Source organism: Pipistrellus hanaki, assembly GCF_964339955.1.
Source record: "Pipistrellus hanaki genome assembly, chromosome: 2".
In the NCBI taxonomy this organism is placed as follows: Eukaryota; Metazoa; Chordata; class Mammalia; order Chiroptera; family Vespertilionidae; genus Pipistrellus; species Pipistrellus hanaki.
In genome coordinates, this window is record NC_140504.1 from 178,383,508 (window position 1) to 178,409,003 (window position 25,496).

The following is a 25,496-nucleotide window of genomic DNA, read 5'->3' on the forward strand; positions in this document are numbered from 1 at the left end:
TCTTCATCACCAATTTCACCTAGCTCTCATCTGACATTCCCTCAAAGAAATGTTCCTGAGACTAGAATGGATTAATGTGTTATATTCTCCCACTGCACTCAGTACTTCTTCATAGCACTCATTATATTGCTAAATACCAGACTTCTCCAGCAGATTTCATGTTCAATAAAAACTGTTTTAGCCGAAACCGGTTTGGCTCAGTGGTAGAGCATCGGTCTGCGGACTGAAAGGTCCCTGGTTCGATTCCGGTCGAGGGCATGTACCTTGGTTGCGGGCACATCCCTGATAGGGGATGTGCAAGAGGCAACTGGTCGATGTTTCTCTCTCATCGACGTTTCTAGCTCTCTATATCTCTCCCTTCCTCTCTGTAAAAAATCAATAAAATATATTTAAAAAAAAAAACTGTTTTAAACTCAGTGCAATATACCAAATGTAAGGGTTCCAAAATCAGTATTACACAGAAACAAAAAAGGAAATATAAGCAAGCAAGGTGGTCAGTGCAGTATTTCCACTAATTTTTCATAGCATTACATATTACTACAATTAAAAAATAAACTCATTTACAATTTTAGGCTTCATTTTCATTTCATTAAAATTTCATATAGGTCTTAAAAAAAATACTTTTTCCTTGAAATATGCAGCCTTTCAGGTCTATCTCTTCTCCCTACCCCAAACCAACCTATTCCATTCCTCTTTGTACTTTCTATTTAAAGGGAACTAACCACTATCCAAAAATCGGGATGTATCTGTCTCATCTAGGTATTGATCATTTCACTGCATTTGCATGTACCCAGTATATACTTTTTTTTTCTGATTTGAATTTACATAAGTAATATATCCTTTTGCTATTTGCTCTGCCCCAACTTTTTTTTTTTTTTAAATTTATTTTTTTACAGAGAGGAAGTGAAGGAAAGAGGGACAGAGAGCTAGAAACATCGATGAGAGAGAAACATTGACTAGCTGCCTCCTGCACACCCCCAACTGGGGATGTACCTGCAACCAATGTACATGCCCTTGACTGGAATCGAACCTGGGACCTTTCAGTCCGCAGACCGACACTATCCACTGAGCCAAACCGGTTTCAGCCCAACTTTGTTTTTAACATTGATGGATTAATGTAGCCAAGTTTATCTGTATTTTCTATTATGATTTATAAATTTATATTTTAATGTTAGGGATAGACTTTACAAAGTTTCCATATAAACACATGTGGTTTATTTTTAGGCTCTATATTCTTCTTTATTAATTTATCTGTCCCTACACTTAAAAGCAATATGCTGGAATTGTTATAGTTTTAAAATAAGGAGGGCAATTCCTTCCTCTTTATTCTTTTTAGAAATTATACTGGCTTTTAATTCAATGTTTTTTAAAAATATATATTTTATTGATTTTGTACAGAGAGGAAGGGAGAGAGAGAGTTAGAAACATCGATGAGAGAGAGTCATCGATCAGCTGCCTCTTGCACACCCCCTACTGGGGATATGCCAGCAATCAAGGTACAAGCCCTTGACCGGAATCGAATCCAGGACCCTTCAGTCCCCAAGCCAACGCTCTATCCATTGAGTCAAACCGGTCTCAGCTTAATTCAATCTTGATCGTATTTTTCGTAAGTATAATATAAAGATTCTCACAAATGCTTTAAATATCATTAAGGAAAGATAAATGGGGTAATGTGATTATCACATTGGTTTCCTTATATTAAACTGGTCACAAAAGTAAAATAAAATTATACTGGCTTTTCCTGGTCATTAATTTTTTCATATATATCCTCCCCTCTCTCCCCTACCACAAATTATGCAGTTGAGTTTCCCACTTTTGGGGAAATCGCAGGGGGTCAACACATCCGGAGTACAATGGATAAGCCTCGCCCTGGGAAAACTACCTTCATGATCATGGTATCTCCCCTGCCAGGTAAGTATCCTATAAATCTTAACATAAACTTTTCAAGAAATCCCTATTGGGATTTTAATTAAAATTGTATTTATAGATTAATTGTGGGAGAACTAACATATCAAATTGAGTCTTCTCAATAAGCTACTACATTCCATTCATTTAGTATTTCTCTTATGTCTTTGAATAAAATTTTTTATTTCTGTGTACCTCCTTTTCAATCCAAATTCTTGATCTCATCATATTTGTTAGAGCTCAGTTAAGACATCATTTACTTCTACAAACTTTTTTTTCCCTAATTTTCCAGGTTTATTTGGATGCTCCTCCTCTATGCTCTTGGTTTTATTTACTCTTTGCTTAATATGACCAAAAGCTGTGCTAGGCCTGGAGGGTATATACATTGCTGAAAAACGCTTTAATTCTCATAGGAGACACAGAACAATAAAACTCGTCATTCAGGGTGACACATGCTATTATTACAGGGCAAGCACACTGTGCTTATGGGAATACATAAGAGAAATACCTAACTCAGACTTGGGGGGTGAAGGGTGTCAAATACTGCTTCTCAAGGAAGTAACATGTAGACTGAAACCTGTAAGAAGAACAGAAGTTAGCAAACAATAGTTACTAAATATCATAGTACTGACATCCTTGTCTTACTCTTGATTTTGTTGGAAAAGCTCCCACTGCTTAACTGTGAATTCATCTACTCCGAATGTTTCTTCTCTTGAAACCACTTTTTTGGCTCTCATACTGCCTGTGGGAAATGTTAATTGGTCACTGGTCCTTCTTCCTTCCTTAAATGCTAGTATTCTCCATAGCATTATCCTTCTCATATGTTTTTAATCTAAATACTATCCTTAAGAAGTTTTTCCATTTCTATAATTCAAGTATGTATTTATATACTGAGGAGTCCCAAAATTTTATAATATTTTTAACTCCTACCACTACAGATTTTCATATCTGCATTTCCAACTACATACTAAATTTCTTTAAACATATGTCTCAAAGAATCCTCAAGCTTTAGATATATAAACAATTTATCTATCTTTATACATGGTGTACAGTGCCAACTAACCAGCAATAGCAGATTTATTTCCCATATTCAGTTGACAGAATAACTGATACCTGGTATGAATGAGTCACTATTCTGAATGTATGTTGGCGAGTATGCCCTTCTTAGAAGCTAGTTTATAACATAGCACAGACACTGAGCCTGAGATTTGGGAAGATAGAACCTGTTTAAAAGATTGAATAATCACGGGATTTTGCAGGCAAAGCATGTTTCCCCCCAATGTGTCATTTTGGCTAAACTAGTTGCCAGTTACTCAAACACTAACCTAGCTGTTGCTATGAAGATATATTACAGATGTAATTAAAGTCCATAAACAGCTGACATTAAGGAGATTATTCTGGATAATATAGGTGGGCCTTATTCAGTCAGTTGAAAGGCCTGAGAAGCAGGTTTGAGGTTTCTCCCAGAGAGAAAAGAAATTCTACCTATGAACAGCAGCTTCAGCCCATGCCCATGAGATGCTGCCTGCTCTTTCTGACAGCTTACCCTAGGGATTTCAGACTTAACTAGTGTAAGCCAAATCTCTCTCCATCTATATCTCCTACTGGTTCTGCTTCTCTAGTTGAACCTAACTAATAAACCAGGCTTGAGGTTTATTTCCAAAAACAATTCCTTAAAGAAGCTAGTAAACCCTCTGGTCTTTTCATTTCCAATCAGTTCCATGTGCCAGTAACTATACCCAAGTTTTTTTTTTCTGGACATGGTTCTTAAATCTCTCTCTCTTTTTTTAAACTTAATTCTTATAATATGTTCCTTCCTCTCCATCCCACATTAGACCATCACCATCTCTTACCTGAACTAGTGATTGAAAAAGCCTCCTAACTGGCTTCTCAGATTAGTTTTTTCTCCTCTATCTATTCTCCACACTGCTGCCAGAGGTCTCTTTCTGGAAAACAAATATGATCATGTCACTATCCTTCTTAAATACCTTTGAAGTCTTCCTACCTACAGGATAGAGGTAATTTGTTTACTAATTCATTAATTCTATGTTTAACTCTTATTTCCTTATATTTTTCTTTGCATTTATTTTTCTGTTATTTTTCTAACTTGTTGAGATGAATGCGTATGCCACTGATACTTTTCATCTTTTCTAATAACATTTAAGGTTTTAAATTCTCTCTAAGCATTGCTTTAGCTAATCATACCAGTATGTACATTTTCATTACTCTTCAGCTCCAAATATTTAAATATTTCATTGTGATTTCTTTGACAATGGGTTATCTGAAGATTATTAATAATATCCAAAGTTGGACTTTAAGTTTCAGTAGGAAAATAACATAAATTTATTTCCAGAATTCAACACAGAGCTAAAAAGAGAATGTTAAAAAAAAAAAAAAAAAAAGAAAGAAAAGAAAAAAATTCTATCGATACATCTTCAGTGAACTTTAAAGACAATAAAAACCACGCCGAAACCGGTTTGGCTCAGTGGTAGAGCATTGGTCTGCGGACTGAAAAGTCCCAGGTTCGATTCCGGCCAAGGGCATGTACATTGGTTGCGGGCACATCCCCGGCAGGGGGTGTGCAAGAGGTAGCTGGTCGATGTTTCTCTCTCATCGACATTTCTAGCTCTCTAGCTCTCTCCCTTCCTCTCTGTAAAAAATCAATAAAATATATTAAAAATAAATAAATAAATAAATACAATAAAAACCTGAAAATGCCAAATTACAAGTAAATATGGCCCCAAGTGCTTGCAAATATGGCTCCAAGAACCTATGCAAGAAAGGACAGAAATTATAAAAGGAGTCTAGAGGGCAACCTGTAAGTTTTCATTCCCAGAGAGTCCCATCCTAAGTGGGAATTGTAATGTTTAGAACTGAAATTGAATGGGGGAAATCTCAGAAGGAAGTAGAGAAAGGAGGTGTAGAAAATGTCATGAAACTAAGTGACAGATCTCACACAGGATTACCCTTCTAATTGTTAACATTTGGGCAGGTACTTTAAAAAGCAGAAGTTATATTAGTAGAAGCTAGTAAGGACCTAATGGAACTCATGGCTGGTAAGTCCCATCTTTTAAATGTCTAAATTACTGAGAGGCAAAGAAAATGTGGTTATATTTTGAAGAAAGAATCCATCACAGCAACAGGACAGAGGTCTTGAGCAGAGAAACCTGGAAAATTACCCTGCTCCTGCACATGCCTGGGTTGCGGGCTTGCTCCCCAGTGGGGTGCATGCAGGAGACAGCCAATCAATGATTCTCTCTCATCATTGATGTTTCTATCTCTCCCTCCCTCTCCCTTCCCGTCTAAAATCAATGAAATATATATGTTTTTTAAATCAAGCTGACATCATACTTCTCTACTGAACATTCACTGTCAGAAGACAGTAGAAAAATACCTATAAGGTAACTCAAGAAAGAGTCAATAATTTTATGGCTAGCCATGCAGTCCTTTAGGAATAGGCTATAGACAAAACGCAAAAACTCAGCTTTTATTCGTATTAGCCCTTCTTGAAGAAACAACTTGAGGACACACTGCAACTAAGAGATGACAGGAAAAATGTCAGGAAAAGACCAGTAGTGACCAATATATTTAATTGTAGATTTAAGATTAAAACAAATGGAAATACTTATGACAGAATAGAATGTAATGGTTATACAATATAACAATAAAGAAATCATAATACATACAAAAAAAATGAATGACAGGAGTAGAAAACATAAAAGTAGATAAACTCACTGACTGTACCTTATAGTAATAAATAGTCAAAGTTGAGAATCAAGCAGTAAAAATGTAAAAAAAATTAATAGGTCCAGGGGCATGGATGCTTGGAACAGACTGACAGATCTCAGAAGGGTGGGTATGGGTGTGGGTGACAGAAAGAGATTAATCAAAGAATTGATATGCATATATTCATAGTCCATGGACTTATACAATAGTGTGATGAAGGCCTGGGGTAGGGAGGGGATGGTTGAAGGGAGACAAAGAGGGAGAGGGATATTGGGGACACCTGCAATACTGTCAACAATAAAAAAAAAATTAAGCAAAATTATAATGAATAAAACAATGCTATAATGGCTAAAATTAGTTTGTAAAGGAGAGGGAGGAAAGAAAGAGAAGAGAATAAAGCTAATATAATTGTTACTCAATAAGGAAAACAAAAGACACTGCTTTAAAAAAGGAAGTTGAAGACGAGTTGGTGTGGCACCAAGGTTGAGTGTTGACCTATGAACCAGGTCACGGTTTGATTCCCCGCCAGCGCACATGCCCGGGTTGTGGGCTCAATTCCCAGAAGGGAGGTGTGCAGGAGGCAGCTGATAGATGATTCTCTTTCATCATTGTTGTTTCTAACTCTTCCTCTCTCTCCCTTTCTTTCTGAGATAAATAAAAAACATATTAAAACAAAGGAAGTTGAATATTATATGAAGTTGTAAGTATAAAGATAACCACTTGTGGGGGGAAAAACCTTCTTAATTAAAAACTATAATTAAAAAAGCACAAAAGAGACCACTTAGTTTAGAAAACATATATAATCAGGAAATATAAAATAATTTGATACAACTAATAAGAAATATGTATGTTATTCCTATCTATCTGGCTCAACTGATCCATTAACAGAAAAAAAGCAAAAAACCCCTGCACGCTATTGTCAAGATGTATTTGTGATTCAAAAAAATATTTAAAAATTTAAAAGAAATGAAAATTTAGGGCCCTGACTAGTAGCTCAATTGATTAGACTCTAAAGTGTGGTACGTGTACCCCCAGGGGTATGGGAAGAGTTTGGTGGGGGTACGCATTGCACCGGAGTTTGGTGGGGATATGCACTGCACCGTGCTTAGCTGTGCCTAATTCTACGTTCTCATGAGTATGAGGGGTACTCAGCGTTACGAAAATTATAGAAGGGGTACACATATGTCAAAAGTTTGGGAAACACTGGATTAGAGCATCATCCTGATAGGCTAAGTTTTTGGGTTCAATCTCTGGTCAGGGCACATACAAGAAGCAACCAATGAATGCATAAATAAGTGAAACAACAAATCTCTCTTTTTCTCTCTCTCCCCTCACTTCTTTCCCCCTACCTAATCAATAAATAAAATAAATGAATAGAATATGGTTCACAAAAACACAGATTATAATTCTTTATTTAGATAATGAAGACAGACTTTGACCAAAAAGTACTAAAACAAGTCATTTTACCATTGTAAAAAACACAATTCACAATGAAGAAAACAGGTATTTAAAAAATATATATTTTATTGATTTTTTACAGAGAGGAGGGAGAGAGATAGAGAGCTAGAAATGTCGATGAGAGAGAAACATCGACCAGCTGCCTCTTGCACACCCCCTACCCGGGATGTGCCCGCAACCAACATACATGCCCTGACCAGAATTGAACCCGGGACCCTTCAGTCCGCAGACCGACGCAAATTTGATGTGAGAAAAACTTTAATACAATCCTAAAGAAAACAAAAGTAATCTTGAACAAATGCAATGACATACTATTTTCTTTGACAGAAAGATTCAATATTTTAAAGACACCAATTTATCCTAACTTAATTTATAAATATAAGATCTCAATAAAAATAATAGCCATCCTTCATTCTATTGGATATAGACATGGTGTTTCTAAAGCTTATATGGTAGTAAATAAAAATGGCCTAGAAAAACCTGAAAAAAAATGAGACTAGTGCTATTAGATATTAAAACTCATAAAAGAAATTAATGATCACCACTTTTAAGTGTTTGTGTACACACACACATGCACAAGAGGGATAAATTTCTATGTGGCAAATAGCAAACAAAAACCAAGACTGTAGCAAAGGCCAAAAGACAAGTAACAACAAAGGATATCATTTGTAATTCACATCTCAATGGAGAAAGCTCAGTAAATGAGGAGACCAAACATCTAACAGAATGGGCGAAGGATACGAAGAGTTAACAGAAAAAGAAAGGTACCCTTACATATGTGAAAATGTTCAAATGGAAAACAAAAGCACACAGTGAAACTATGTCTTGTAAATCTGATTGACAAAAATCTAGTTTGACACTTGTAGAGGCAAAGGCATAAGGAAATAGTCTCAATCACTGGTGCAAAATAAGTATTTACAATCTTGGTAGAGGGCAATCTGTCAATAACAATGAAAATTACAAATACATTTGCCCTTGACTCATCAATCTCACTCCTGGAATCTATCTTAACAAATAAACAAATATATATATATATGAAATGATGTTCTGAAATGGCATATAATTAAAAGGAACTATATCCTCTCAATGACATATCTCCACAATGGTAAATGCAGCTGAAAATAATGAGGAAACTATGTACTGATCTAGAAAGAACCACGATTCCTTGAAGGAATGGCTGATTCAGGTACAAGGTAAGAAATATAAGATGAGCCTCGAACATCCTGCTGTGCCGGAAAGCTATCAAAGACTAATGAATTAGCAATAGGACGTTATGATTTTCCACATAAGAATTCCACCTAATACAAAATTAGAAAAAATATCAGTTGGCAGTGCCTAGTGAAATAAATAGTTCAGGTAACAATGATCAATAAGTGGAATATTAGATAATGAAAGGCTGATTGGGAAATTTTAATGGAGAGATCAGGCCCATTATATCATTTTAAAAAATGGGACCATTAAATACTGATACAACATAAAGCACTTATAAATTTATAAAGTATTTTGAACCAGAATTTAATCAAGCCTCAAGGGCCAACTTTCATTTTAAGGAAATATAAAGGACAGAGGAACAAAGTAATCACACCACAAGAAAACAAAAGACAAATCCAGGTTTTTGGATATTCTATAGGACACCTGACAACAAGCCAATAGGAAAAAACACACCAAAAAAACCAACAGATAAAACAAAAGGGAAGAAATGGGACTATTACATTTTTAAAAGGCATAGAAGAACATCGATGGAAGAGAATCATTGATCGGCTGCCTCCTGCACGCCCCTTACTGGGCATCCGGCCCGAAACTCAGGCATATGCCCTTGACTGGAATTGAACTATGACCTCCTGGTTCATAGGTCCAAGCTCAACCACTAAGCCATGCTGGCCAGGCTAGAAATTGTATATTTAATAATGAAAAATTAAAACATTGAGAAGATAGATAAAAAAATTAGCTCAGTCACCGTAGCTGGTTTGGCTCAGTTGACAGAGCATCAGCCTGTGGACTGAAGGGTCCCGGGTTCAATTCAGCCCAGATTGTGGGCGGGATCCCCAGTGTGGGGCATGCAGGCGGCAGCTGATCAGTGATTCCTTTTCATCATTGATGTTTCTATCTCTTTCTCCCTCTCCCTTCCTCTCTGAAATCAATAAAAATATGCTTTTAAATAAATAAACAAATAAATAAAATAGATAAAAAAGTCATGTGTGAATCTTATTTGAATCCTGATTAGAATCAACTAACTATAAAAATATATTTGAAACAATCAGGGAAATCTGAGTATAGACAGTGTATTAGAGGCTACAAATAAATTATTATTTTCAATTTTCTTTTTTTTCCTAAATATATTTTATTGATTTTTTTTTCAGAGAGGAAGAGAGAGGGACAGAGAGTCAGAAACATTGATGAGAGAGAATCATTGATCAGCTGCCTCCTGCATACCCCCCACTGGGGATGTGCCCGCAAGCAAGGTACATGCCCTTGACCGGAATCGAACCTGGGACCTTTTAGTCCACAGGCCGACACTCTATCCACTGAGCCAAACTGGTTTCAGCTTCAATTTTCTTATATATGATAACGGCATTGTGACTGTATAAGAAAACATCCATGTTTTTAGAGATACATACTGAATTAGTAGGGACAAAATAAGAGTCTGTCTGGGATTTTACTTAAAAATACTACAGTAGCCGAAACCGGTTTGGCTCAATGGATAGAGCTTCGGCTTGGGGACTGAAGGGTCCCGGGTTCGATTCCGGTCAAGGGCATGTACCTTGGTTGCGGGCATATCCCCAGTAGGGGGTGTGCAAGAGGCAGCTGATCGATGACTCTCTCTCATCGATGTTTCTAACTCTCTATCTCTCTCCCTTCCTCTCTGTACAAAATCAATAAAATATATTTTACAAAAAAAAAAAAAAAATACTACAGTAGAGGAAGAAATGGAGATAGTTTAAGCAAAGGTAGAAAAATACCGACAATTTGGATAATGACTATATAGGTGTCAGTTTCTCATACTATTCTTTTTTTTATATAAGTTCAAATATAGATTAAAAAAACTAAAATTAATGCAATTAGCACCACATTAAGCATCAGTAGTAGGCATAATGCCAGGGGTCACCATGACCAATATATTTCTCTTCCTGTAAAATATGTATTTCATAATGAAATATTGATTTAGATTTAAAAGGACAAGTGATTTATAATGGAAGATTGCTCAGATGATCATGTCAAAGCTTTTAAACTTGCTTTAGTAGCAAACCAGGACAAGTTATGTGTAAAGGATTTCTGAATGAAATGTAATATAAATATAAAGGTTTTCTATTTTGTCTTACTGCAAGTCCAGATATTATTAGTACATATACATATGTACTAGTAATACATAAAATGCACATAGACACATTAAACACACAAACAGGCCATACAGAAATCAATTATCCAATACAGAATATTGTTTTATTCTCTTACCATCAATATTAAGCATCATTTTCCACATGGCAGGACGAACAGATTGATGGAATCCAAACCATACCTCCCTGCCCCCTCCCAGAGGGTGGTCATATCCTTCTGGAGCCGAGAAAAATGAACGCCCCACAGGTGTATATCTACAAAAATTAAAATGGCATTTTCAATCCTTTCCTTTCTATATAAGTATTTAAATATGCAGAACAGTTGAGTCTAGAGCACATAACTTAAATGATCATGCTTATCTTTATGGATATATGAAACTAAACACTTTCCAAATTTGTAAAAGCAAAAAGCAGCTATTCTAATGGAAAAAAAAAAAAATCTGTATCCTTCACTGCAATCCTATATTCTTACAACTAATTTTAGTATGAATAAGAATGAATTTTATTTATAGTACTTTCTTAAAAATAAATTTTAAAAGTTAACAGCTCCAATATTAGAAAATGCTAAATTACTGATCAAAAAGCTATTTCTATAAACGTGTTTGTAAGACATAATATTTTTCTTTAAAAAAGACACAAGCCTGCCCTAGCTGGTGGGGCTCAATGGATAGAGTATCAGTCTACGAACCAAAGGGCCCAGGGTTTGATTCTCATCAAGGGCACATTCCTGGGTTGTGGGCTCGATCCACAGTAGGGGGCATGCAAGAGACAACCAATCAATGATTCTCTCATTGATGTTTCTCTCTCTCTCTTCCTCCTCTTTGAAATCAATAAAAATTAAAAAAACACTAAAAAAAAAAAAAAGACACAGCCTATCTGAACCTATATAAGCACAGACACACACATACCTATGTGAGATGCTAGTGTGATTAAAATAGCAATTTCAACACAATTGATACTATTGTATAAACAATGAAATTACCTTTAAAATAAGATGATTTAACTATAGTATTATATCTGAAAATACATCAGTTGCTCAAGATTTATAGCTCTTAGGAGAAAGGGTTAGACACTTTTCTTAAAAAAAAAAAAATCCATTAGAATAGCTAAATGAATAAGGTGCATTTACTATCAAATGTCGGAAAATTTTTTGTAACTTACATCTATCAATGAACTTGTATGCATGCTATTTAAAAAAATATATATTCTTATTAATTTTAGAGAGGAAGGAAGAGGAAGAGAGAGAAATATCAATAATGAGAATCATTGATCAGCTGCCTTCTGCACGCCCCCTACTGGGGATCGAGACCACAACCCAGGCATGTGCCCTTGACCAGAATCGAACTCAGTACCCTTCCTGCCTGCAGACCAACATTCTATCCACTGAGCCAAACCAGGTAGGGCTGCATGCTATTTTTCAACTGAAATATTCAAAATATACAACATCTGAACATTAACCAAAGGAGGCCTGCACAACTTTGGGAGGAAAGCCTTCATACTTTAAATTTAAAGATGAAAAAAGCCAGAAGCACCCACTTCATGGAGGGCAGATGTCGTAGCACCACATCAACGGCATGGACAGGATTAGTGCTGATTGGCTTGTCTAATTCCAGTGGCTCAGGCAAGGTCCGTCCTGTCAGTACTTCATGTAGAAGGTGCCAACTCACCCGAGAGATAAACTTGATTGACACCTTGAAAGGTCGATCTTTTCCACCTTCCCCAGGAAGAGTAACATCTAAATCTACCTGTTAATGAGAAAAGAAAGTCATCTGGTAAAAGTTGAGAAAGATAAATACAATTATTTTAAAGTTTAACTTGTATAAATATTTAAGATAAAACAAGACAACTATAAAAAACACACCAATCTCAATGTTAAATAGTTTAACATTTAAATGATTGTTATTTCTGCCAGCATTATTTGTCATTAAAAAATACTGAAAATTGCCTTAAATGCTATTAAAAAAAGATGAAGAATATCTCTTGGAATTGTTATGAAATAATTTCCAAGCTACTATACTGTTAAGTGTTGGGGGGGAAAGGCAAAGTACAGAAGATAACAAATAGTATGCCGACTTTTATGTGAGAAAAAGGGGGAAAATGGAAAAATCTTTTTGTATTTGCTTACTTATGCAAAAAGAAACACAGTAAGCATTAACCAGAAACAAAGAAAATTGGTTACTTCATAAGGATGGAAAGAAAGAAATTGGAAAAATAAAAGGGATTAACAATTCAGAGTGTATTTTTCAGTATGTTTTACCTTTTGGAAGCATGTTAAATAAAGTTCTATATATTAAAATTTAAATTAAATCAAATCAATTAAATTTTAACTAAAAATTAAATCAATAAGGCTGGAGGGAAAAAACTAAACTAAATATAAATAAAACCAAATGCACTTCAAATGAATAATATTGCCATACCAAAAGAAGAAAAAAACAAGAATGAAAACACTAATGCAAATAATTCTTGAATACAGTATACTGACTATACTCTCAGTTGGGAGTGGGAAGGAGGGGTGAGTAGGAAAGAAATACATACAAAATAAAACCATAAACTCTTATTAGTAGGCTTGTTTTCTGTAGTGGTATGGTATAGTAATTCTGAAACTATTTTACATGTACTGTAGAACGGAACAGATAAGTAAAAGTTGTGTTTTGGGGAGCCAGGAGTTTAAAAACGAAGGAAGATTCAAATATGCGGTGTGGGGATTAAAGGAAGATTTCTGTAAGGGTAAAGTGGAATTGGAAAAATCAGTTTGATCATATGAGTTCCTATATACAGAATGTATGTATAAAAGAAGTGGGACTTGCAGGGTACCTAAGTTAGGTTTACTGTATGACATAGTATTGTCATTTTATTTATATACTAGAGGCCCGGTGCATGACATTTGTGCATGGTTAGGGTGGGGGAGGTGTGTATCTCTCAGTCTAGCCTCACCCTCTCCAATCTGGGACCCCTGGAAGCATGTCTGACTGCACATTTAGGCCCTATCACCCCCTAACCACTCCCCTGTCACCCTGATTGATGCCTAACTGCCCTCCCCTGCTGGCCTGGTCACCCTTAATTGCCCTCCCTTGCCAGCTTGGTCCCCCCAACTACCCTCCCCTGCAGGCCTGGTCCCCCGCAATTTTCCTCCCCTGTAGGCCTGGTTGCCCCCAACTGCCCTGCTCTGCCAGCCCGGTCATCCCTAACTGCCCTTGGGCTGCCCGCAGGCACCTGGGACCCAGACTGGCTTTCCTTACCCTGGCTTTGTCAGGAAGGACATCTGGTCTAATTAGCATATTACCCTTTTATTACTATAGAAATCTAACGAGAAACAAGATCCTTAAAAGTATCACCCAAATCAATATTAAAAACTGTGCATCAAAGGAAGAAAGCAATAAAGTCAAAAGGTAACCTATAGAATATTAAGAAATATTTGCAAATCATCTATCTGTTAAGAACATATAAAGAATAGCTATGCCGAAACCGGTTTGGCTCAGTGGATAGAGCGTCGGCCTGCAGAATGAAGGGTCCCGGGTTCGATTCCGGTCAAGGGCATGTACCTTGGTTGCAGGCACATCCCCAGTAGGGGGTGTGCAAGAGGCAGCTGATCGATGATTCTTTCTCATCGATGTTTCTAACTCTCTATCCCTCTCTCTTCTTCTCTGTAAAAAATCAATTATATATATATATATATATATATATATATATATATATATATATATATATATATATATATATATATATTTTTAAATAGCTAAAGCCTGGTCAGTGTGGCTCAGTGGTTGAGTGTCAACCTATGCACCAGAAACTTACAGCTCAATTCCCAGTCAGGGCACATACCAGGGTTGCAGGTTTGATCCCCAGTGGGGGGCATGCAGGAGGCAGCCAGTCACTGATTCTTTCTCAATCTCTCTATCCCTTCCTCTCTGAAACAAAAAAAAAATATATATAAATGAAAAAAATAGCTAAAATTCAACAACAAACAACCCACTTTAAAAATGGGCAAAGAACTTTCTCCAAAGATATAAAAAAAGATCCATAAGCACATGAAAAGATGCTCAATTTCACTAATAATTAGGGATATACAAATCAAAACCACAATCAGATATGACTTCATACACATAAGGATGGCTATTATCAACACAATAGAAAGTAAGTGTTGAGAAGGGTGTAGATGATTTAGAACCCTTGTAAGTTCTGTTGGTGGGAATGTAAAATGGTACCGTTGCTATGGAAAACAGTATGGTGGTTTCTCAAAACATTAAAAATATAATTACCATTTATATGATCCAGCAACTCCACTTTTGGGTATATGCACAATAGAACTGAAAGCAGGGATTAGAATAGATATTTGTACCCATATTTATAGCAGCATTATTTGCAATAGCCCAAAGGTGTCCATCAGTAGATGGACAAACAATAAAATGTATACATACATACAAACACATGGAAATATTATTCAGCTTTAAAAAGAAAGGAAAATCCCTATACACGTGACAACGAAGATGAACCTTAGTGACATTATGATAAATGAAATAAGCCAGTAACAAAAAAAACAATGTACAATATAAGGTGCTGGGAATAGTCTAATTCATAGAGACACAAAGTAGAATGGTTGTTGCCAAGGGTTCAGGAGAGGAGGGTTTGGGGAATTAATGTTTAATGAGCACAGAGTTTCAGTTTTATAAGATGAAAAAAGTTATGTAAATGGATGGTGGTAACAGTTGTTGAATGTATTTAATTCCGTAGAATAATCCTTAAAAAATAGCTCAGATGGTAAATTTTATGCTATGTGTATTTTACTAGAATTAAAAAAAAAAAACTATTTCGCCCTGGCTGGATAGAATGGCTTAGTTGTTCCATGCACCAAAAGGTCATCAGTTCCATTCCTGGTGAGGGAACACATCTAAGTTGTGGGTTTGATCCCAAGTCAGGGTGCATATGGGAGCCAACTGATCGATGTTTTCTCTCACATCGATGTTTCTCTCTCTAAAATAAAAAAAAAACACACTTAAAACAAAGTTATCTCCCAAGAGCAAAGAGAAAAAGAATAACTTGACAAGAGAAGCATGGAAGATAACAACATAACCAAGTAGTCAAAATTAGCATCACCATTAATGGAACAAATACTATGTGCTTCATGATATGATACACTGATAAGGAAAAAGCAGATATTAATTCCTGCCAAGAATGCTTAATCAGAATTGAATAAAAAGGAGGTATCAGACAAACTCAGACTGAGGGACAGTCTAAAAAATAACTTGCCTGCAACCTTCAACCATGTTAATGCCATTAAAGAAAGAAGGCAAGGATGAGGAATTGTTCCAAAATAAAGAGAACTAGAGAGACATGATATCTAATCTAAATATAAACATGAACCTGGACTGGATTCTATATGAAAGGGAAAAAAAATACTAAAGGACATTATTGGAACAAATGAAAAATCTGAAATATGGGTTGTTGATTAGACAAAATTATCACATATCAATGTAGAGCTTAGTGAATTTGGTAACTGTACTATTTTAAAAAAAATTTTTTAAGTCCTCACTTCAGAATATTTTTTCATTGGTTTTTAGAGAGAGTGGAAGGAAGAGAGAGAGAGAGAGAGAGAGACAGAGAGAAAAACATCGGGGAAGAGAGAGAGAGAGAGAGAAACAGAGAGAAAACAGGGATTAGAATAGATATTTGTACCCATATTTATAGCAGCATTATTTGCAATAGCCCATGGTGTCCATCAGTAGATGGACAAACAATAAAATGTATACACACATACAATCGATGAGAGAGACACATCGATTGATTGCCTTTGCACACTGCCCAACCAGGGCAAGGGGATCAAGCCTGCAAACTAGGTATGCCCTTGACAGAAATCAAACCTGGGACCCTTCAGTCCCCAGGCTGATGCTCTTTCTGCTAAGCCAAACTGGTTAGGGCCATTATGCTTTTTAGTAGTACAGTTATCACCCTAGCTGGTTTGGCTCAGTGGATAGAATGGCAGCCTGGGGACTTGAAGGATCCTGGGTTCTATTCCAATCAAGGGCACATACCCAGGTTTCAGGCTCGATCCCCAGTAGGTAGCGTGTAGGAGGCAGCCACTTGATGATTCTCTCTCATTATTGATGTTTCTATCACTCTCTCCCTCTCCTTTCCTCTCTGAAATAAATAAAAATATAATAAAAAGAAAAAAGCATAATATATGCAACCTACTCTTAGATGGTTCAGAAAAAAATAAGATAGATGATAGATAGATAGATAGATAGATAGATAGATATAGCAGTATCTGTAGATAGAGACAGCAAAGGAGAAAAAGAAAGAATGCTAAAACAAATGTGGCAAATGTTAAAGAACACTGGTGAGTCTTGGTAAAGGGTACATGAGTTCTTTACATGATTCTTACAACTTTTCTGTAAGTTTGAAATTATTTCAAAAAAGTTAAAAAAGATAAATGATACACATACATATATAGACTGAAATAAAATAAAAAGGTAACAAATGCATTTAAAATGAGAAATTTGCAAAAAGTATAGCTTCCCAAAAAAGGAACACATATCTTACCCCAGTAGTTGCCACAGGAAGTGGATTGGCTGTGTAAAGGCTTCTTTTTCCATCATAAACTGGCCTACGGTCCCCAAATATAGTTACTTTAAAATGCTGAACCATTGAGTCAACCACCTCCCTACAAAAGGGAAAAAATACATTCACATAACCCTCTACATGATACTTTAATAACTTAACTAATTTCTTAACATTATTTAAAGCTGTCAAAATTCTATCTACCCTGCCATCCTTTATTTTTGAGAGAAAGGAAGGGAGAGAAAGAAACATCAATGTATGAAATATTGATCAGCTGCCTCTCATACGTGCCCACCAGGGATCAAACATGCAACCTATGCATGTGCCCTGACTGGGAATCAAACCAGCAACCTTTCGATGCACAGGAAGACGTTTCGACCAAACTGAGTCACACCCAACCAGTAAAGCTGCCAACATTCTAAAAGACAATCACATGTGATAAAAGTTTTACTTTCAGGCCGAGACCGGTTTGGCTCAATGGATAGAGCGTCGGCTTGGGGACTGAAGGGTCCCGGGTTCGATTCCGGTCAAGGGCATGTACCTTGGTTGCGGGCATATCCCCAGTAGGGGGTGTGCAAGAGGCAGCTGATTGATGACTCTCTCTCATCGATGTTTCTAACTCTCTATCTCTCTCCATTCCTCTCTGTAAAAATTCAATAAAATATATTAAAAAAAAAAAAAAAAAGTTTTACTTTCAGGACCTGGCTTAGGATACCAGAAAGGGATGATAGGAATTTCACACAAAAATAAAGAATGAATTCAGTGTATTACTTAATCATTCTGGGCCACAGATGACCTGCAAAATATTAATCCTAGAACCTTATCTAAAAATCCCTTTTACCGTCTCTAAGCACCATCTGACACATTCACCTTTCTTTGTCTAAGAGTTTGACATTCATTCCTCTGTGCTCAAATAGCACCTAATAAATATATCCATTAGAACACTTATTCCATTGTATTATCCTATATAATAAAAGGCTAATATGAAAATAGATCAAATGGTGGAACAACCAGTTGCTATGATGTGTGCTGACCACCAGGGAGAGCACATGGAACATGGTGAGCTTTGGCAGCACGAACATGGTGGAACAGGTGAGCGAGGGTGACGATTATTGTCATCTGGGCAAGCTTTTGGTAGTTACTGAAATTCTTTGCTTGGTGCCGGCCCAGATCATCCCCGTGGGCTTCTCCACCTCCTCCTGCTCCTAAGGGGTGATCAGGGCAGCAGCTGCCATTGGCACCCATTGACCGTGCTGGCCCTGCTCGCACACACTGTTGGTGCCAGCCCCAATTGCTCCGTGCCACCAGTGTGTGTGAGCGGTGGTGGCTGTGGGCTGTTGGCAGACAGGAGACTGGGGGCTGCGGCAGAAGGGGCTAGGCAGGGGTGTGGAGGATGGGCCGAGACCCACCCTATGCCACTGCAGCTTCGCAGCCCATAGTTCCTTTCAATGGTGGTGCACAAATTCTTGCACTCGAACCCTAGTAGTCACTGTATGCTTCACTTCTACTAGACTGAGATTCTTGATGGCAATAAACACCTTGTACCACCCCTATCCTTTGACATACACCCCCCATCTTTACTAAAGTACTCAGGCAATAAGAATATTTTAAATATATATTTAAATATATATTTATAAATATATATAATAAAGATATTTTATCCAGCAAACATTTTAAAAGTGGCTATTTCATGCCATTTTAAGTTTACATCTGTGGCTATTTTTATCCCATTTACTTATATGGAAAGATATTCAAGACATTTTTTTTAAGTACAGACTACAGAGAGAACAATACCAAATATAAAAAAAAAATCAATATTTATTTTTGGACACACATCCTTAGTAAAAGCAGGGGAAAGATAGCTAGAAGGATGGTACCAAAATACATTTAGTGGTTACCCCTGGGGAGAGAAGCAGAGAGAAAAATGATTTTTAAATTTTGTTTATATAAATCTAAATATATTATGATAAGACTATGCTCACATAATTCTGGTATAATATATAATAGATATGAAAGAATTAAAAAAATTCAATTCTAGCACAGTCAAGTGAGTAGGTGATAGGAAAAAGGGAAAAAAGCATTTTCTGGAACAAAGTAATTAAGCTGACTTGATACACAGAGTAATTTTCTACGTACTCAAAGTTTCTACTTCTCCCCTTTTCAATTTTATTTTGCTGAAATTATTTAAGTTAATTTCATCTATTCTAGTGTAAATTTTACAACAAAGATTTGAATCACTGCTCAGTGTTTAGGTATAAAACAAATTTCAAAGATTTCATGCCATTTTAAGTTTACATCTGTGGCTATTATCATTAATTCCAGTTTCTCAGGTGAAATTTTCACAGATCTAATTCATCAGGATGTTTTGATTATTTTTTTCACTTTTTACTTAACAGTAAATTGGTGTTGTTTTAATCTAACCAAATCTTGGCAAACCAGCCTAAAGGATCAAAATGGCGGAGGAGATTTAAAATAGCAGGGCCAAAACATTTTAGGGCTAAAAAATATTTTGTTTTGATGCCTAGCAGTCAGTATATACCTGGCTCATCTCTTTGTCCAATTAGTTGCTGACTCTACCTTTCTGCAGTATTTCTTCTTCTTTCCTTTTCCTTTTTTTTTTTTTTTAAATTGAATTCAGAGAGGGAGGAAGAGGGAGAGACAGACAGAAACATCACTGATGAGAGAGAATCATTGACTGGCTGCCTCCTGCACATCCCACACTGGGGATTGAGCCTGAAACCTGGGCATGTGCCCTGACCAGGAATTGAACTGTGACCTCCTGGTTCATAGGTCAACTCTCATCTACTAAACAACAATGTCCAGGCTTTTTTTATTCCTTCCTCATCATATATTATACAGGTCATTTCACATTCTGGAGTATTCTGTTCAATTTGTAAAAATTTAAGATTCTAAAATATGAAACATAATCAGAAGGTGATCCTGATAGAAACTTATGTAATATGAGTAAAACTAAATAAAACTAAAGCTTTTGGTTTGGAATAGAAAACACTCAAAGGAAATTATAGAAGGTTTGGCTATTTTGATGGATTGTCATGAAAAACTGAGCAGAAAACCTACCTTCTATGGGTCAATAGAACTAGAACAAATACTTGGAAAAATATAAGCAGCTTGATATTTGGAACAAAAATTTCTAACACTTTTAAACACCAGAATTACTCACAAGTGGGTTATATTAACTTTTAAGTTACTTAAGTTTGTCCTTGTTAGAACTGTTTAAAGAGCAAACTAGAAAGATACAAACTAGAAAACTAAAATAATATATACAATCCCCTCTAATAGCAAAATTTTATGAGAATATCAAATAATAAAGCACTGAACATTTTATCATGGTATCAGATATAGAAACTTCTTTATCATATAATTGCACTAAATTGAACTTAAGGCTTTAGAGCAAGCATGTCAAACTTGGGGTCACCAGGCCGCATGCCTGGAGTTTGAGATGCTTGCCTAGAGCCTTAACGGAATCAAACTGGTGACCTCTTGGTTCATTGGTTAACACTCAAAAACTGAGACACTCTGGGCGGGCATGATATTATTTTTATATAAAAATTTAAGCATAATTATCTCAAAAATTATACCTCAAAAATTACATGGAAGTACAGTACTAAATTTTCCCAATCGATACACTGCAATACATTAGCATTAAATGTTGTAAATTAATACAAAAAATGAATTCTGATAATTAACAGACACTATGACTGAATTTTTTCTATATTTTAGTTGTGGAGCACTAGTCTTTTATTATAACAGTGGGTGAGGATGGGGGCTCTTTGATCTTTTGCTCAAATGTAGAAATTATAGTATAATATGTGTGTACTAGAGGCTGGGTGCACAGATTCGTGCACCGGTAGAGTCCTTTGGCCTGGCCCACACCCTCTCACAATCTGGGACCCTTTGGGGGATGTTGGATTGATGGTTTCGACACAATTCCTGCGAACAGGCCGAGGGACCCCACTGGTGCACGAATCTATGTACCAGGCCTTTACTATGCATAAGATCTTTGGTTAATCTCTTCCCACCCTCCCGTTCCCTCTGAGATTCATCAGTCTGTTCCATGTTTCCATGCTTGTGCGCTGAACATCTGCCCCCTGGTGGTCAGTGCACATCATAGCTACCAGTCAAATGGTCACTTAGGCGTGTGTGTGTGTGTGTGTGTGTGTGTGTGTGTGTATAGATATATATATATATAGTTAAGCCAGCTTCCTAGCTTATAATAAAAAGTAAAACCACAATAACCAAAATACATAAAATTACAACTTCTAAAGCAATAGTTAGGAAAGTAATTCAGAAAAAATATGTGAATACATAAGGATAAGAACTTCTAAACAGGAGAAGAACCAAGATGGCGGCATAGGGCAGATACCCGAATGCAGCCTACCACAAGTTTGAATTTAGAACTGAAAAACAGGGGAAACATCACCCTGAAGCGCCGGACGGCTGGCTGAGGGGAGGCTCTAATATCTGGGAAGGAGAGAGAAGGCGCACTGAACCTCAGGAACTGTGAAGGTACGGAAAACTGTGCGTGTGAAAAAGCGGCCACAGAGTTTGCTGCCGGCTTGCTCGCAGAGCGGAGAGGGCGGGCCGAGATTGCTACCAGCTTACTCCCTGTGTGCGGAGAAAGCGGACAGCTGGCTTTCTTGTTCGGGAGGAAAACAGAACCACCCTACTGCGCTGATAGACGGCCCCAGACAGGGAGAGGCCAGACTGTGGGCGGGGATCTCTCTGAGGTGTGTGAAGCCAGCGGCCATTACTGCGGGACTCAGAAACCAGACCCTGGTAGGGAGAGGCTGAATAAAGCTTCTCTGCACCACCCCGAGACTACGCCCCATCCAAGCAGAGCACAGAGGCCCTTCCAGTGGCTAGCTTCCTCGTTCGCTGCCAATAGGACTCTCCTAGGAGGAGCAGACAGGAATCTAAAGCTTGTCTGCGCCTACGCGAGCCTGCAACCAATTGTGCTGGATTCAACAAAGCTTGTCTGTGCCACCCCGAGACTTCGCCCATCCAAGCGGAAAACAGAAACCCTCCTAGCTGAGACACTTCTGATCCTCATAGCCAATTGGCTTGGAGATCAATGCTTCCTAGTGATACCAACAAGCAAGGCTTAACAACAAAACTGCACACACATTCCACAAAGGGCTATACCAAGACTGTCCACCTCAGGTGACTGGGAGGCTGACTCACTGAACTATATAGGACACCTTAGCACACAAAGCCACCTTACCAACTCAGGGAAGCTGTGAAAATGCCAAGACAAGGAAATATATAACAAACAAAAGAAATGGAGGAAAAGAAGAGACAGGATATAGAGTTCAAAACCATACTTATAAGGTTTTTCAAGAATTTCCTAAAAAAAAGGTTGATAAGACCTATGAGGAGATGAAAAGGGATCAACAGCCGAAACCGGTTTGGCTCAATGGATAGAGCATTGGCTTGGGGACTGAAGGGTCCCGGGTTCGATTCCGGTCAAAGGCATGTACCTTGGTTGCAGGCACATCTCCAGTAGGGGGTGTGCAAGAGGCAGCTGATCGATGACTCTCTCTCGTCGATGTTTCTAACTCGCTATCTCTCTCCCTTCCTCTCTGTACAAAATCAATAAAATATATTTTTTTTTAAAAAGAAAAGGGATCAACAAGAACTAATAAGGGATCAACAAGAAATAAAGAATACATTGTCTGAAATAAAAAATATTATACAGAGTCCTAAAAACAAAATGGAAGATCACAAGAATCAAGTCAAAGATTTGGAACATACAGAGCCAGAAGACACTCCTCCGCAGAAGCAAGAAGACAAGAGAATCCAGAAAGTTGAAGATAATGTAAGAAACCTCTGGGACAACTTCAAGCGAACCAACATCAGAATTATGGAGGTCCCAGAAGATGAGAGAGAGCAAGATATCAAAAACATACTGAAAGAAATAGTGACAGAAAACTTCCCCCACCTGGTGAAAGAATTAGACTTACAAGTCCAGGAAGTGCACAGAACTCCAAACAAAAGGAATCCAAAGAGGACCACACCAAGACACATCATAATTAAAATTCCAAGAGCAAAAGACAAAGAGAGAATACTAAAAGCAGCAAGAGAAAAGCAGGTAGTTACCTATAGAGGAGCACCCATATGATTGTCAGCTGATTTCTCAACAGAAACCATGCAGGCCAGACAGGAATGGCAAGAAATATTCAAGGTGATGAATAGCAAGAACCTACAGCCAAAAATACTCTACCCAGCAAAGCTATCACTCAGAATCGAAGGCCAGATAAAGAGCTTCACTAATAAAAAAAAGCTAAAGGAGTTCATCACCGCCAAACCAGAATTATATGAATTGCTGAAGGAAGAGAAAGTAAATAAAGATAAAAACTATGAACAACAAATACCTAACTATCAACAAGTGAATCTAAAAACCAAGGGAATTAAAAAAAAATCTGATGAACAATATTAACAGGTGAATATAATAGAATCAGAGGTATGGAAGGGGAGTGGACTGATGATTCTCGGGGAAAAGGGGAGAGGGGGGTGTGGGAAGAGACTGAACATAAACTGTGCACCTATGGATGAGGACAATGGGGGGGTGGGGAAATGGCAGGGAATGGGGTGGGAACCTGGTGGAGGGGAGCAATTGAGGGGAAAAAATGAGGAAAATTTGTAATAATATGAACAATAAAGATTTATTTAAAAAAAAAAAAAGAACTTCTAAACAATCTTTAGTGGTTTCCTTTTACTAATAATCTTAGTCTGAGGCGGAATGAATTTTTGCAGAGTGTTATATGATGCATTTTTAGAACATGAGGTATAATTTAAAAATCCATATGAACAGCCCTCACTGGTTTGGCTGAATGGATAGAGCGTCAGCCTGTGGATTGAAGGGTCCCAGGTTCAATTCTAGTCAAGGGCACATGCCCAGGTTATGGGCTTGATCCCCAGTAGGGGGCGTGCAGGAGGCAGCCAATCAATGATCCTTTCTCATCATTGATGTTTCTATCTCTCCCCCTCTCTGAAATCAATAAAAATATATTTTTTTAAAAAAGAAAGAAAAATCCATAAGAACATTTGGTGATTACTACACAAATGGAACCTGCCTGAGTATGTTAGGTTTTACAAAGGGCTACAGCCTATCTCATCTACTTCCTACATTCTGGTGCCATTTATTTTTATTTTTTACTATGTCATTCTCTGTGCACAGACTGTAGCACAAAATTGATTCTGTTTTTGTATGCCTTGATTCTGTTTTTGTTGTTCCTCCATTATTGCCTTCTTTCGTGATTTTTTTTCTAGTGTACTCCCTTAGGTTCTCTTCCCATTTTATTTTCTTTATATTTTGTTTATGGATTTTATTGGGGTGACATTGATTAAAACCATGCAGGTTTCAAGTGTACAACTCCATAACACATCATCTGCACACTGCATTGCACAATGATCACCCAAAGTCAAGTCTCTTTCTGCCACCATTTATCCCCCATTTCACCTCTCCTTATCCCCCTTTCCCTCTGGCCATCACCATACTGTTGTTTTGTGTCTCTTTTTTCTTCTTAATCCCTTTACCTTTTTCAGCCAGCCTTACAACCTCCCTCCTCTGACAAATGTCACTGACTGTACAATAAAATTTAATATTGGTTTCAGTAATTTCTACTTTACCACTTGACTCTGAGCAGAAAAATGGTAGAAGAGGGTAACTTTATTGTAAAAAAAGAAATTATTTTTCTGTTAATTGTTATTATCCTAATACTTAAAAAACCAGGGGCCATCACAACTGAAACAACTGGCCGGATGACCGAACAGCAGGTTGTGTGGGGCAACAAGGCTGGCAAGGGGGTTAGTGAAGGAGGACCAAGAGACTTGAACAGCAGCTGTGTGGGGCAACCAGATCACCAGGGGGGTTAGTGAGGGACGACCAAATGACTGAACAGTAGGCTGTGTGGAGTGACCAGGCCAATAGGGGGAGCAGTTGGGGATGATCAGGCCAGCAGGGGGCAGTTGGGGGCGACCAGGTCAGCAGGGGAGGCTGTAAGGGGCAACCAGGCTGGTGTGGTGGAGGAGTTTGGGGAGGCCAGGCCTGCAGAGGGGGGCAGTTAGGACTGACCAGGCCAATCGGGGGTAGAAAGGGGTAACCAGGTAGTGGTGGGGGACAGTTAGGGGCGATCAGGCCGGCAGAGGAGGGGCAGTTGGGGGCAACCAGGCAGGCAGTGGGGGCAGTAAGGGGCGATCGGGCCACCAGGCAAACAGTTAGGAGTCAGCGGTTCCAGATTGTGAGAGGGATGTCTGACTGTCGGTGTAGGCCTAATCCAGCCAGTCAGACATGCCCTGAGAGGTCCCGGATTGGAGAGGGTGCAGGCTGGGCTGAAGGGACCCCTCCTCACATGCACAAATTTCGTGCGCCGGACCTTTAGAAAGGTCATAAAGAACCATCTTCATCTCATTTTAATTTCTCTGCTCCCATAGGCAGAATGGGAATTATTCTAGTCTATAAGAGAAGACATGAAATAATATTTTCCCCTCAAAGTG

The 25,496-nt window shown here is 37.7% G+C and overlaps 1 protein-coding gene across 1 annotated transcript in view; it reads right to left on the bottom strand.

Moving 5' to 3' along the window:
• Nucleotides 1-25,496, bottom strand: part of AGO3 (argonaute RISC catalytic component 3) — a 96,672-nt gene that overhangs the window by 58,617 nt on the left and 12,559 nt on the right. The window contains exons 3-5 of the mRNA XM_084871937.1: nucleotides 16,962-17,082; nucleotides 11,961-12,169; nucleotides 10,543-10,679 (exon numbers count right to left, since the gene is read on the bottom strand). Of these exons, the coding sequence (XP_084728063.1) occupies nucleotides 10,543-10,679; nucleotides 11,961-12,169; nucleotides 16,962-17,082 (467 nt within the window). The remainder of the gene's footprint in view (nucleotides 1-10,542; nucleotides 10,680-11,960; nucleotides 12,170-16,961; nucleotides 17,083-25,496) is intronic.